A 14,226-nucleotide genomic window follows, 5' to 3' on the forward strand; every position below is an offset into this window, starting at 1 on the left:
TTTGGGAAGCTTGGGTGGCTCAGTCTGTTAAGTACCTGACTCTTGATTTTGGCTCAGGGTCATGATTCCTGTGTCATGGGATCAAGCCCCGTGTCAGGTTCTGTGCTGAGCATAGATTCTAAGAATCTCAATGTCTCAATCTCTCTCTCCCTCCCTCCCTCCCCCACTCTACCTCCCCAGTTTGCATGTGCATGCATTCTTCTTAAGTACAAATAACAATCACCTAACCACAAACAAATATTCTTTGGGGATATTTTCATATTAAGTGAAAAACATTAACCTTAAATCCTAACATGTACTAGCTTTTAAAGTCATTTATATTAATTTTTAATAATATTATTGAGTCTAAAAATATATATTTGTGATCCATTGTTTTTATTCTTTAAAATCAAATGGAAATCTGCACATAAGTAGGAGCTTTTAATAAGCATATATGTATGTGTATGTATATATACACACACGTGACTATGACACAAGACTTTGTTGGAATGGTTTAGAGATTAACACTGTGACATGTGTTTGACTTATAAAACATAACAAATCATAAGATAGCACTTGATACCCACTGAGCCATTTGTTACCCACTGTAACTCTTCAGCTGCATAACAAATACATAAAACTGATGATAATTCAACATAGTATAACGCATACAGAAATTCTGTGCAATTCTTTCTGAAGATAATGTAATGTGGTGGGAATTTTATCTGACAAACAGTAATTAACAGACACTGACCAAATTTAAAAAATAATTTACATTTTATGTTGTAAAAACAAACACAAAAACTCCTTTCATTGGCTACTGCTAAATTTTTGGAAGTAGACATGAAGATAAAACACACAATCTCTAATTCATCAAAGAATATAAAGGACAAATAAGAGAATACAGACATGAGCTCATACAGGACACTTCAAATGGTAATGGGTGGCATTTGGATTTATTTAAATGCCCTAATATAAATTCCCTCACAATTTATTAGTCTACATTTGAGCCCACCTCAATTTACAAATTAACGGACATGGATGTTATATAGGATATGTACTACTGTAAATGTTAGAAATTTATTCCAGTTTTGGGATTCAGATTTTTTATTTTTTTCTCATAAAATTTAGTCCTTTTTCTTATTTTTTTACTGTCAAATTATTTGTGTTTCAAATGTATTATGTATGTGTTTTCTCCATAAGGGTGAAAAATTAGAGCTGCTGTAGAGAAACAACTAGAAACCCTACTTCTCATCTTGCCTAAAGCTCACCTGAGGATATTGTTAATCATCTGACAACATGTTTCCTTCGACTGCCTTATTCATTCCCACATCCAATGCGTTACTGAGTCCTGCTAAGTTTACAGGAGAAATCGCACTCATACCTGCGCCATTCTTTCCAATTACACAGTTCTTGTCTTCGTTCAGGCCTTCTATCAGTTTGGACTATTGCAACCACCTTCTGGTTTGGTTGCTGGCCACTATCACTCACTCCACCCCATTTCATCCTCAACATTGGTATCAGATCTGTCTTCCTAAAAGAATATATTACCATCCCTGCCTCCACTTTATTTCTCCACTGACTGTAAAATAAATCATCTTGGCATGATGTAAACAGCTCTTCACAGTCCTATTTGTTTGCCCTAGTCTGCCAATCTCCTCTCTTTATCTCCACCACAGTACCTCTGACGATGTTATTCTTCCACATGCTGCTTTTCTTTGGGTTTCTGAACAAGCAACCTCGTTTTCCTACAATGTCCTTAATTAAGAACTCTTAATTCACCCACCTTTTAAACCCAGTTCAAACATTTTCTCCTTCTGTGAGGTCCTCCAAAATCCCTAATATCAGAGCTTTGATAATACTTCAGTGACTGTGCTTTTCACATGTATATATAATTAATACATGTGCATGTCTATATTCCCTATGACAATGAGACCTCCCAGGCCAAGTTCACTGTAATGTTCCTGTTGTATCCCAGCACTTATTGCAGTGCCTGTTACACAACAGACACTATGTAAATGTTAATGCTAATTTGAAATGTAAAACCTAAAATGTTAAATCAAACTAATTATATAATCCCAATAAATTCGGAAATAGTATAAATTTTCCTAATAAAAAGAAATCAATGTTACTAAACTTTACATGCTAGGGAACTTAGTAGTGGTGGGGGTACAGATGGGTTCAAAAGAAAGCAGGGGAAAGCTCATCAATATTTAACAATGGACCATCATTAAGAAAAACATCTTCTAGGGGTGCCTGGGTGACTCAGTCAGTTGGGTGTCCAACTTCAGCTCGGGTTATGATCTTGTAGTTCGTGGATTCGAGCCCCATGTCGGGCTCTGCACTGACAGCTCAGAGCCTGGAGCTTGCTTTGGATTCTATGTCCCCCTCTCTCTCCGCCCCTCCCCTGCTTGTGCTCTGCCTCTCTCTCTCAAAAATAAGCAAACATTTAACAAAATTAAAAAAAAAAACAACTTCTTACATGTTCTTTACTCTTCAGTTGCTTTACTCCGGATTCTATAACCTTAATGTTGGGAAAGCGATTTTCTAACATGGTATTCGGTTGCTCTTCAACATCAAATTCCTCCAATACTTTAGAAACCTGTATTAAATCAAAAAGGTGAAAATGTAAATTTTCAAAAAAATATTTCCTTTTAAGAATTTTAAATAATGAAAATATTTTCATTTATTTTTATATACTACTTAATGTTCATAAAACAAGAACGTCGGCCAACTGTACTGTATACAGTGAAAAAAGGGCTAACTCGCATTTTAAGACTTGAACTCAAATGACAATCCTACCACTGGGGCAAGTCAGCCAAGTACCTGCACCTTAGTTTCCTAGCCTGGAAAATGAGGGCTAACTCTACTTACTTCTGCATATTTTAATTACACAGCTTGTCTGTTTCTGTATCCTTATAGTTTTCTCTACTTACTAACTAACTCTATCGTGAGCTAGTCTTTGGACTCTTTCCTGTTGTCCAAAACCATCAGCATCCTCTTGGATTCACTTTTCTTCCTATGCAGCCAAGACTCCATTGCAGATCATTTCGTGTTTTGCCCACTTATACTTCCTTGCTCTCGTCTTTAACCATTAATTACCCTGAAAACTCACAACCACAGATTGAACAACCTGCTTTCTCCAGTCCTATATCCAGTATGCAGTGGAAAGACCACACCTTGCAGACTAGTATTTGACCTCAGCTACCCCTTCAATACTACTTGTAAGACCTACTACATGGCCCTACCAGTTCTCAAACGTTTCAGTCTCAAGACTCTCCCTTTATATTCTTACAATGGACTGAGGACTCCAAAGAACTTTAGTCTGTGTAAGTTAAACTCAGTGATATTTGCAACTACTAGAAATGAAAACTGAAAATTTAAAACATTTCTTAATTCACTTAAGAATAATAGATCCGATACATGTTAAACAGATATAATATCCTTTTAATAAGAGAACTTTTTTTTCCAAAACAAATTAAGTGAGAAGAATGGCAGTTTTGCATTTTTACAAATGTCTTTAATATCCGGTCTTAATAGACCTGCTTTTGCATTCAAACTGCTTCCATACTCTGCATCTGCATTCAAACTATTGCAGTATGTTAATTTGGTTAAAATTTATGAAGACAGTTCAGGCTGACAGAGATGTGCAGCCTTTTTAGAGAACTGTATATTCTTCTTTGATGTTATACTAAAACCCAACAAGTGTGGTTTCTTAAAGATTAGTTGCAGTGTAGAATTTGAAACCATTATCAAAGAATTTTTCATACCCTACTACTCTGAAATCTATTGGTCTATCCTGCACTTTGAATGGATCGTGTAACATCACATTTGTCATCTGGACAATAGTGGTTCACAAAGTTATGGAGATCTTCCACATGTTAATTTCAACTCAATACAATATCAAAAACCACATTCATTATTGTCACAAACAATCTCATCAGAAAAGTCTTTAAGTACCGTGAGCCTCACAGTGAAGAATAGGAGTTTTCCAAAATTCTTATATTGGCCTAAAAGCTCTAATTTTGTTATACTGGCAACAAATACTGTCACTTGTTTTCACTCATTTTCCAAATATGAAATTAGTTTGTCAGTTGTTCTTTCAAGTAAAATTGGTATTCCACAAAAAAGGTAATTAATTCTTCTTGCAACTCAGCAACTGCACAATTGCTTTTCCCTCCTAGCCCCATATGTGGAACAAATGTTTTATGCATACATCCCATCTCATCACACAGAACATTAAAAAGATGTGCACTGAAGAGTCAGGATTTAATAAAATTACCATTTTTTACTAGCTTTAATTTATTTCACTGAGTGCCTGGAAGTGAAGAATACATGACCACTAGTTCAGTTTAGCCACCAAAGCTTTTTTAAACCATCAGTGTTTATGTGTCAATGTAGTGACAAGAGTAACATTGAAGTAACATCTTCCAACCCTTGGTGATTTTTCTTTTTTTTTTTTTTTTTTAATGTTTATTTATTTTTGAGACAGAGAGAGACAGAGCATGAATGGGGGAGGGGCAGAGAGAGAGGGAGACACAGAATCGGAAGCAGGCTCCAGGCTCTGAGCCATCAGCCCAGAGCCTGATGCGGGGCTCGAACTCACGAACCGTGAGATCGTGACCTGAGCTGAAGTCAGACGCTCAACTGACTGAGCCACCCAGGCGCCCCCCTTGGTGATTTTTCTAAACGTTCACCATTCTAATGCTTCCCAAACACATTCCATCCTCAGCACTCCCAGCAAATCACTTTACTTCTTGGCTCAAAGAGACTACTAAGAACTCTTATGACTTCTTTCCCACCATCTATATACATTTCCGTACTACAGTCCACCTTCCATGACCCATTTCTACCTTTTCAAGGTGAATCCAGTAATCTGTGCTCTATATGCCATCATCTCTCACCTCCTCAGGACTCCTTCCTTATTATGTACTCCTTGCTTTCCTTCATCTTCAGCCTTTCCTACTGGTTTCTAAATCTCAATAGGTAAACACGCTAAAGTGTCTTCCACCTTAAAAGAATAAAACTCGGGGCACCTGGGTGGCTCAGTTGGTTAAGCATGTGACTTTGGCGCAGGTCATGATCTCATGGTTCATGAGTTCGAGCCCCACATCGAGCTCTGTGCTGACAGGTCAGAGCCTGGAGCCTGCTTCAGATTCTGTGTCTCCCTCTCTCTGCCCCTCCCCTGCTCATGTGCTCGCTCACTCTTAAGAATAAATCAACAGTAAAAAAAAAAAAAAAAAAGAATAAAACTCAACTTAATGCTAGTCTTCATGTTCTCTATTTGCTGCCACCCTATCTTTTCTCCTTTTGCAGCTAAATTTCAAAAGAGAAAAGTTTATCGTTACTGTCATTTTAGAGTTACCCCCCACTAATTTCTGAAAATGGTGTAAACTGTCTCAAAGTCACCAATAATTTACTAGATATAGGCACTTTTGAGTCATTATCTTACCTGCTATCCTTGGATCTGACACCACTGACCACTGCACTTAATTAAACTTTTGCCTTCTTTGGCTTCAGGGAAACAAACTCTTCTTCTCTCATAGTTTTCCTCTCTGACTTAAGACTAATAGGGTGCCCACTTTCAGGGCTTCCTTTCTCTCTGATCTTCCTTTAAATGTCGGTGTTCCATAGAACACTACTATTGGGCTCTTCTCCCTGAGAAGTTGCAGCCAATGCCTATGGCTTAGCTGGTACTGAGACAATGATGAATACCAACTTGTTATATCTCCAATTCAGTGTTCTCACCTGCTAAAAATGCTCCAAAAGTTTGGCATCATCTAAATTTTGGATAAAATACAATTCCACATCATAGCATACAAGCCCACCATGGTCTGCCCTCTGACTATTGGTTCAGCACTGAATTTACATTCCAGCAGAACTGAACTGATACCTATTACAACATATTATATAGTCATATACTTTCATCATCTTGGCACATGCCTGCCTCCATTCAACCTCTTGCAAACATGGCAAAACCTACTTATTCTTTCAGTCTCAGAATCAATCCACCCTCCTATGTAAAGCCTTTCTTGATCTCAAAGGCAGGCTCTGACACTCATTCAAAATATATTTATAAAAATACGTATGTATTGCAATACAACAGCAATTTTTTTTGCCACTATAAGGATAATTACCACATTATAAGGATAACTTTGTCTTGCAGATTTGTTACCATTCTGAGAAAGTGCTACTCATTAACCATGAGGGTTACAGAGCCAACCTGAATTCAAAACCTATCTATACACACCTTGGAGATTTACCCAGCCTCACTGACTCATTTACCTCATCTGTAAGTGGGGATAATATAAGAACCCGTTTCATAGGATTACTTTAAGGATTAAATAAGTTAATGTATTTAAAACATTTAGAAGAGTGTTTAGTACACAGCAAGTACTCCATATATAACATGTTATTATTAATCTTTTTTCCCCTTTAGAAATTACACATGCCATGAAAACATGTTCTTTAACATTAAACAAACAATACCTAATATAAAATAAAGTGTCCCTTTTACTCTTCCCTAAATCTCACACTACCCCACCATGACTGCCATTCCCCAACTCCAGAGATGACCATTAGTGACTTTTTGGTGTATGTTTTATACTTTCAATCTGTCTTCTGGGTACTCAGCACACTGGCTCATACATAATATAGATGTTCAATAAATGATAAAAAGGATGCAATTTCCTACTTCTGAATATTAAGAATAACTGACATTTGCATAATGTTTGTTATTCCAATTCATTTTCACATATATTAGTATATCTTAAACTCCCAACCTCATTCAAGTAAACAAGGAAGATACTATCCTAATATTAGAAGTGAAACAACTTAGATACAGAGGTTTGCCAAGGCTACACAGGCAGTAAATAACAGGTAGGCCTAGAATCCAAAATTGTTTTTCTTCTATTATACAAAATTTACAAAATCAGCAAAAAATTAAGTCTTATAACTCTGGAATAGTCACACTGAATTAAGTCTTCCAGAAAAACACTTATAAGACACAGCCAAACACCTTTCTCTTATGTATGTGCTCCTGGCCTATAATTGGATTTTTTTTTTTTTTTCCCATTAGAGATTAATAGCCACAATTTGTTCTCTAGTTCTCCCAATCCCTTAAGTCCTTTGGCCATACCTCAGTAGTAAGATATCTTACGTATCTCTAAGAAGGTTATAAAGGAAAAACATATCACACTAAATTACCCTTGGTCTTAGGAGTTTACAACATGAGAAAGTTTTATTTTATTATCAGGATCTAAAGGAAAACTTGTATTAAAAACTATAGTAGTATTCTTCACTGAAGTATCAGAAGAAATACTTAAGTATGATTTACTTAATTTTTTTGCATAGCCATTATAACATTCATAATTAGAGCACTATAGTATATACATAGTTTATAAATATATAAATATACATATATTACAAGATCAGCCAAAACTTTTTAACAGGTGAGGTATCAGATCAAAAATGTTTATAGATCACTTTTCTATAACACTAAGACCCAAATGATCTTAGACTCCTAATGTAATGCTATAATGTGTGTAATATAAATTCATGGAACTACAAAGTGTTCTGAGATGCTTATTACACATCTGAAACATTAATTACCTACAAGTGTAAACTTAGCTGAGAAGTACTCTTCTGATATGCAAACACACAATTTATACACACACAACTACTTATAATAATTACATATATGTATTGGTATTCATATTTACATTTGCAAAGCATTTTTCCTCAAAAGAACTTTATTTAAAAATTCCTGAAAAGTAACTCTGAGTGGGAGGAAAAGATAGGAAAAACAAGACTAGGAATTCAACATCAGTTGGGTGCTTTTGGTATTTAATTGTATGTACGTATGTATGTATGTATTTATTTATTTGGAGAGCGAGAGGCAGAGAGAGAGTGAGAGAGAGAAACATAAGCAGGCTCCACCCTGCCAGTGCAAACCCAATTTGGGGCTCGAACTCACCAACTGTGAGATCATGACCTGAGCCAAAATCCAGAGTCAGACCCTTAACCAACTGAGCCACCCAGGTGCCCTGGTATTTAATATAATTCTAAACGTGGGGCTTTGGTTTTAAAATGACCGTCAAAAGAACATTTATCATTTTAAACATTTAAAAACTATAATTACACTAACTGCTGGGCAAGTTACTGAAATTACAAAAATATATATGACTAAGAAAGTTATATAAAGGATTCTTACCTGCTTGAAATTTGTAACTGCTTTAATAACAGGAGAAGCTGTTACCAGGAGAATATCCTCTGATGGAAAGTGAATAGCCAACTTATTTAAAGAAAAAAAAAATTGGGAGAAAAAATTTCATAAGTAACTTTAGGTATTAATATATATGACATGGGGGTGAGATAGGGATAATGCAATTTTAATAATGTTATTATTAACCTAGAAAACTAAAAAGTCACTTTTCCTCATCCACAGGTCTCCATTATTCTGTGTCTTGTTCCTATTTATGGGGTAGTAGTGACTAACGTTCAACTCTGATACTGATAAAATGTATAATATGTTTATAATAGACACTAACAAAAACCTCCTGAATAAGAAAAATATAAAGAGGTATCCCTTACTATCTTGCATACCAATGTAAAGTTGTCATTCAGAGAATGAGAAAAAAAATATCTTCCTAATTAACAGTTAAACCAACTTTTATTTCTTTTAAAATAGTATTTTCATTTCCCTTCAGTGGCATGAAATTATAGTAAATCCTTACTCATAAATATTCAGAATCTTAGCCTGACTTTTCCCAAGTGTTTTGGAACTCCTATTCTGCCTCTTCCAAATGCCCAACCAGTGTATATTCTGGAAAAACAAAACCATTTTAGTAGTAGCTTCAACAGTATTTAGAGGCTTAACTTGCTATTTTTTTCCATCATTCTCCTCTGGCTACAACCTCTCTTTCACTTTAAACTTCTTAAAAGAATTTTCTTAAATCATACTCTGGTTCCTCAACCAATTCTATTTCTCCACCAATTTCTATTTCTTTCCCTACTATACTGTTAAAACTGGCATGTTCATTCAAAAAAACAAACAAAAATAAATAAATAAATAACCAAAAAATAATATTAGAATGAAAAAATGAATCCAGTAAAACTACAGGATACAAAATTGACATACAGAAAATGCATGTCAAGTTTCTGTATACTAGTAACAATCTATCTGAGAGAGAAATTAAGAAAACAATCTCATTTATAACCACATCAAAAAGAATAAAATACCTAGGAATAAATTAAACCAAAGAAGTGAAAGACCTGTACTCTGAAAACTATAAGCCACCGATGAAAGAAATTGAGTCAGACGTAAATAAATGGAAAGATCATGCTCATGGATTGGAAGACTTAATATTAAAATGTCCATACTACCCAAAGCAATCTACAGATTCAATGCAATGGCCACCAAAATAGCAATGGCATTTTTCACAGAACTGGAACAAAGAATCCTAGAATTTGGATGAAACTGCAAAAGACCCCAAACAGCCAAAGGAGAAAGAACAAGGCTGGAAGTATTATGCTTCCTGATTTCAAACCACACTACAAGGCTGTAGTAATCAAAACAGTATGGTACTGGCACAAAAATAGACACAAAGATTAATGGTACGGAACACAGAGCCCAGATATAAATCCACACATAGATGGTCAATTAATCTATGACAAAGGGGGCAAGAATACACAGTGGGAGTGGGGGAAGTTTCTTCATAAATGATGTTGGAAAAATGGGACAGCTTACATGCCGAAGAATGAAACATGACCACTGTTTCATACAAAAATAAAGTCAAAATGGATTAAAGACTTGAATATGACTCGAAACCATAAAACTCCTAGAAGAAAACATAAGCAGTAAGCTCTTGAACACCAATCTTAGCAATATTTTTTGAGCCATTTTCCTCAGGCAAGGTTAAACAAAGCTAAAACAAACAAAAGAAATTACATCAAACTAAAAAGCTTTTGGAAAGAGAAGGAAACCATCAACAAGACGGAAAGACAACCTACTGAATGGGAGAGGATACTTGCAAATCACACATCCAATACGGGTTAATATCCAAAATATATTAAAAACTTACACAACTTACTATTAAAAAAATTTGTAAATGGGCAAAACTTGGATAGACATTTTTCCAAAGAAGACAGATGGCCATTAGATACAACAAAACATGTTCAGTATCACTCATGCAAATCAAAACTACAATGAAATATCACCTCGCCCCTGTCAGATTGGCTATTATGAAAAACACAAGAAATAGCAAGTGTTGGTGAGGATGTGGGGAAAGGGAACCATTGTACACTGTTTTTCAGAATGTAAATTGGTGCAGCCACCATAGAAAACAGTATGGAGGTTCCTCAAAAAATTAACAACAGAACTACTATATGATCCAGCAATTCTACTTCTAGGTATGTATGGGAAGAGAACCAAAACACAGCTCAAAGAGATACATGCATTCCTATGTTCACTACAGCATTATTTACAATAGCCAAGATATGGAAGTAACCTAAGTGTCTACTGATGAATGGATAAAGAAGAGATGGTATAAATATATTCAATGAAATACTATTCAGCTATAAATGAAATCTTGCCATTTTTGACAACATGAATGGACCCAGCGGGTATTATGTTAAGTGAAGTAAGTCAAAGAAAGACAAATATTATATGATTTCACATATTTGTGGAAAACGAAAAAACAATGCAAACAAAACAGACTCATAGATACAGGAAACAAACTATTAATGGAGTGGAAAGGGATTGGGGCTGGGGGGAAGAGGGAAAAATAGGTTAAAGAGATTAAGAAGAACAAATTTCCAGTTATAAAATAAATAAGTCATAGGGATGTAATGTGCAGCATAGGGAATATAGTCAACACTGTAATAACTTTGTAGTGACAAGGGGTAACTATGCCTATTGAGATGATCATTTCATAATGTACAGAAATAGCCAATCACTATGATGTACACCTGATGAATATTGTATGTCAATACTTCAGTAAAGAAAAAAGGAGCATCTTGACTTCACCTCCAGACTCTTAAAATTCACTAAATTTTTTTAAATATCACCCTATTTGAACTTTCCATAATATCTGATGATATTACCATTCTTTCCATCTTTCTTCTCTTTATATATTGTTATTTCCCCACTTTGTTTTCATTGCTATACCTGGCTTCAAAATTTCTTTATACCACTAAATTCACCTTCCAGTTGGCCTTCCAGTCTCATTTTAACCAGCTGCCCCTGCCCCAAACATACTGGAGCTAATCAACTCTCAAAATATTTCGTTTGATCACATTACTCCACTGCTTAAAATCACCTCACTTCTTGCAAGTTCTGGCTAAATTTTTTTGTTTTAATTTTATTTTAGAAAGAGAGCACAAGCAGGAGAGAGGGGCAGAGGGAGAGAGAGAATCCCAAGCAGTCCCCTCGCTCAGTATGTAGCCTGCCATGGGGCTTGATCCCACAACTGTAAAATCATGACCTGAGCTGAAATCAAGAGTTGGACATTCAACTAAATGAGCCACCCAGGTGCCCCACTTGTTAGTTATTAGTAAGACTTAATAAGATACTTCATGATGTGGTCTCTACCAGCCTTCCCAGCTTCATCTCTGGTCACCTCCCCAAGCACCATGTTCTTTAAGCTTTGCTGCTCTCAGTAGTACTTTTCTACCTGAGATTATATATCCTTGCCTCCCTTTGGACCATCTAGTTTTTCTTGTCCACCTGGTCAACTTTTACTCATTTTCTATAGTGAGACAAAAGGACACCTCCCCCTAATTCATGCCCTGTCAACTCGAGAGACACCCTTAAGCTGGCAAACACACTGATGAAATGGTTCATTTACATGTCTCTTCCACTAGATTGCGAGTCCCTAGAAAGGAGGTACCATGCTCTGTTTATAATTGATTACTCAGCTCTTAGTACAGTACCTGGATAACAGGTGTTTACTTGGTGAAAACATGGAAAATACACACCTAAAGATTAAAAGTTTGAAAACAATACTTGGATTTCCTAAACTTCTGTGACTTCAATGATTGCTTATATTTACTTTATATCAACAAAACGATTCTTTTTGGAATGTGTGTGTGTGTGTGTGTAGTGTGTGGTGTAGTCTGATTATTCACTATAATTAGAAAAGCATTCCCCAGCATTAATCTAAAAGGCAACCAACAGAATGGGAAAAGATATTTGCAAATGACATATCGCACAAAGGGCTAGTATCCAAAATCTATAAAGAGCTCATCAAACTCCACACCCGAAAAACAAATAACCCAGTGAAGAAATGGGCAGAAAACATGAATAGACACTTCTCTAAAGAAGACATCCGGATGGCCAACAGGCACATGAAAAGATGTTCAACGTCGCTCCTTATCAGGGAAATACAAATCAAAACCACACTCAGATATCACCTCACGCCAGTCAGAGTGGCCAAAATGAACAAATCAGGAGACTATAGATGCTGGAGAGGATGTGGAGAAATGGGAACCCTCTTGCACTGTTGGTGGGAATGCAAATTGGTGCAGCCGCTCTGGAAAGCAGTGTGGAGGTTCCTCAGAAAATTAAAAATAGACCTACCCTATGACCCAGCAATAGCACTGCTAGGAATTTATCCAAGGGATACAGGAGTACTGATGCAGAGGGGCACTTGTACCCCAATGTTTATAGCAGTACTCTCAACAATAGCCAAATTATGGAAAGGGCCTAAATGTCCATCAACTGATGAATGGATAAAGAAATTGTGGTTTATATACACAATGGAATACTACGTGGCAATGAGAAAGAATGAAATATGGCCTTTTGTAGCAACGTGGATGGAACTGGAGAGTGTGATGCTAAGTGAAATAAGCCATACAGAGAAAGACAGATACCATATGGTTTCACTCTTATGTGGATCCTGAGAAACGTAACAGAAACCCATGGGGGAGGGGAAGGAAAAAAAAAAAAAAAAAAGAGGTTAGAGTGGGAGAGAGCCAAAGCATAAGAGACTGTTAAAAACTGAGAACAAACTGAAGGTTGATGGGGGGTGGGAGGGAGGGCAGGGTGGGTGATGGGTATTGAGGAGGGCACCTTTTGGGATGAGCACTGGGTGTTGTATGGAAACCAATTTGACAGTAAATTTCATATATTAAAAAATAAAAAATAAAAAAAATAAAAAAAAATAAAAAATAAAAAGAAAAGCATTCCCCAGCTGCTTTTAATCCCTTGTTGGTTGTTTTACAAAACATTACTACAGATGAAATCTCTTCCATCTTGGGAGTTCAAAGTATATGAAACTACGTAAGGGTTTATCAATTATTTACTAAGAACTAAGGACCTGGCATCTACCTGAAAGCTGAATTCAATCAGCTAATGAGCAATGGAGGCTGAATTTTCTGACCAACTATTAACCAGTTTAAGCCCTCTTGTCTGCTCTGGCATAACTAGCACCACAGTCTGGTTCAGTCAGCTTTGGGGTCCCACCTGCCAACAACTTGCTCCCCACTCCTCTTCCCTAGGCCTAAGGCGAAGCTTGCGAGGTACCAAGAACTTCGTACAGGGGCCGCCACGCAGTCTCTAGTATCTGAGAGCAATTGAGGGCGGGGGGAAAGAAGCGGCTAAAGCGGGATCTGGAAGGCCAAGGTGGGGGCGAGAGGGTGCCTTGAGTGCCACCGCCGCGGGGTCAGGGAAGAGGCGGAACTATTGGCGCGTCAGCCTACCTGCTCAGCACAGGTGACACCCGCGATGCCACCGCCAACCACCACAAACTTTCCCGCCGTCGACGGAGGGCGCGCTGCCTCCATCATCTCAGACTCTTAGCGGTTTTCTGGCAACCGGTGGGCGAGCCGCAAGCGTTCTTGCTCTGGGAGCGGAAGTCAAGCTGGGCGGCCACTTCCGGTGCCGGGGCCTGAGCCTGAGACTCTGAGCTACGGGTGCCCAGCAGTTCACACTTAGTGTTCTCGCGTATCCGCTTAGAGCCTCGTTTCCGCGGTAGAAAGACGTCTCTTTGATTCCAGGGTTTCGTTTTACTGTCAGCACACCTGAATAGAATTTTGACACATAGATATGATAAAGAGAAGACCAAAATAATAATAATAATAAATAATAATAATAATAAATTTAAAAAAGAAAAAATCTAACAAAATTAAAGTAAAAAGATGAGTCGCCAAGAGAAGCTTGGCAAATTGTCTAAACACAGACCAGAGTTCTCACAGACCGGGCACTCTCAGAATAAATAAACTGCCCTGAAGTTTTCACTATTGGTTCTT

At 36.9% G+C, this 14,226-nt stretch overlaps 2 protein-coding genes across 4 annotated transcripts in view; one reads left to right on the forward strand and one right to left on the reverse strand.

Annotated features, from left to right (window-relative positions):
* Positions 1–1,593, forward strand: part of LOC109268695 (ATP-dependent DNA helicase Q1-like) — a 65,044-nt gene extending 63,451 nt beyond the window's left edge. For both annotated transcript variants that reach the window (XR_008419753.1, XM_019452169.1), the window contains one exon: positions 1,183–1,593. Coding sequence is in view for 1 of the 2 variants with exons in the window: in XM_019452169.1 (XP_019307714.1) it covers positions 1,183–1,195 (13 nt within the window). In the remaining variant the exon portion in view is untranslated. The remainder of the gene's footprint in view (positions 1–1,182) is intronic.
* LOC109268694 (pyridine nucleotide-disulfide oxidoreductase domain-containing protein 1) overlaps positions 1–13,851 on the reverse strand; it is a 29,831-nt gene extending 15,980 nt beyond the window's left edge. Inside the window, exons 1-3 of one of the 2 annotated variants that reach the window (XM_019452165.2) lie at positions 13,678–13,851; positions 8,192–8,272; positions 2,462–2,581 (exon numbers count right to left, since the gene is read on the reverse strand). In XM_019452165.2, the coding sequence (XP_019307710.1) occupies positions 2,462–2,581; positions 8,192–8,272; positions 13,678–13,764 (288 nt within the window). In that variant the 5' untranslated portion in view covers positions 13,765–13,851. Of the gene's footprint in view, positions 1–2,461; positions 2,582–5,015; positions 5,173–8,191; positions 8,273–13,677 lie in introns of those variants that run through there. The other variant, XM_053895956.1, reaches the window with a different exon arrangement.
* Between the last annotated feature and the right edge of the window lie 375 nt (positions 13,852–14,226).

Source organism: Panthera pardus, unplaced genomic scaffold (genome assembly GCF_024362965.1).
Source record: "Panthera pardus isolate Hobbes unplaced genomic scaffold, ASM2436296v1 HiC_scaffold_6, whole genome shotgun sequence".
In the NCBI taxonomy this organism is placed as follows: Eukaryota; Metazoa; Chordata; class Mammalia; order Carnivora; family Felidae; genus Panthera; species Panthera pardus.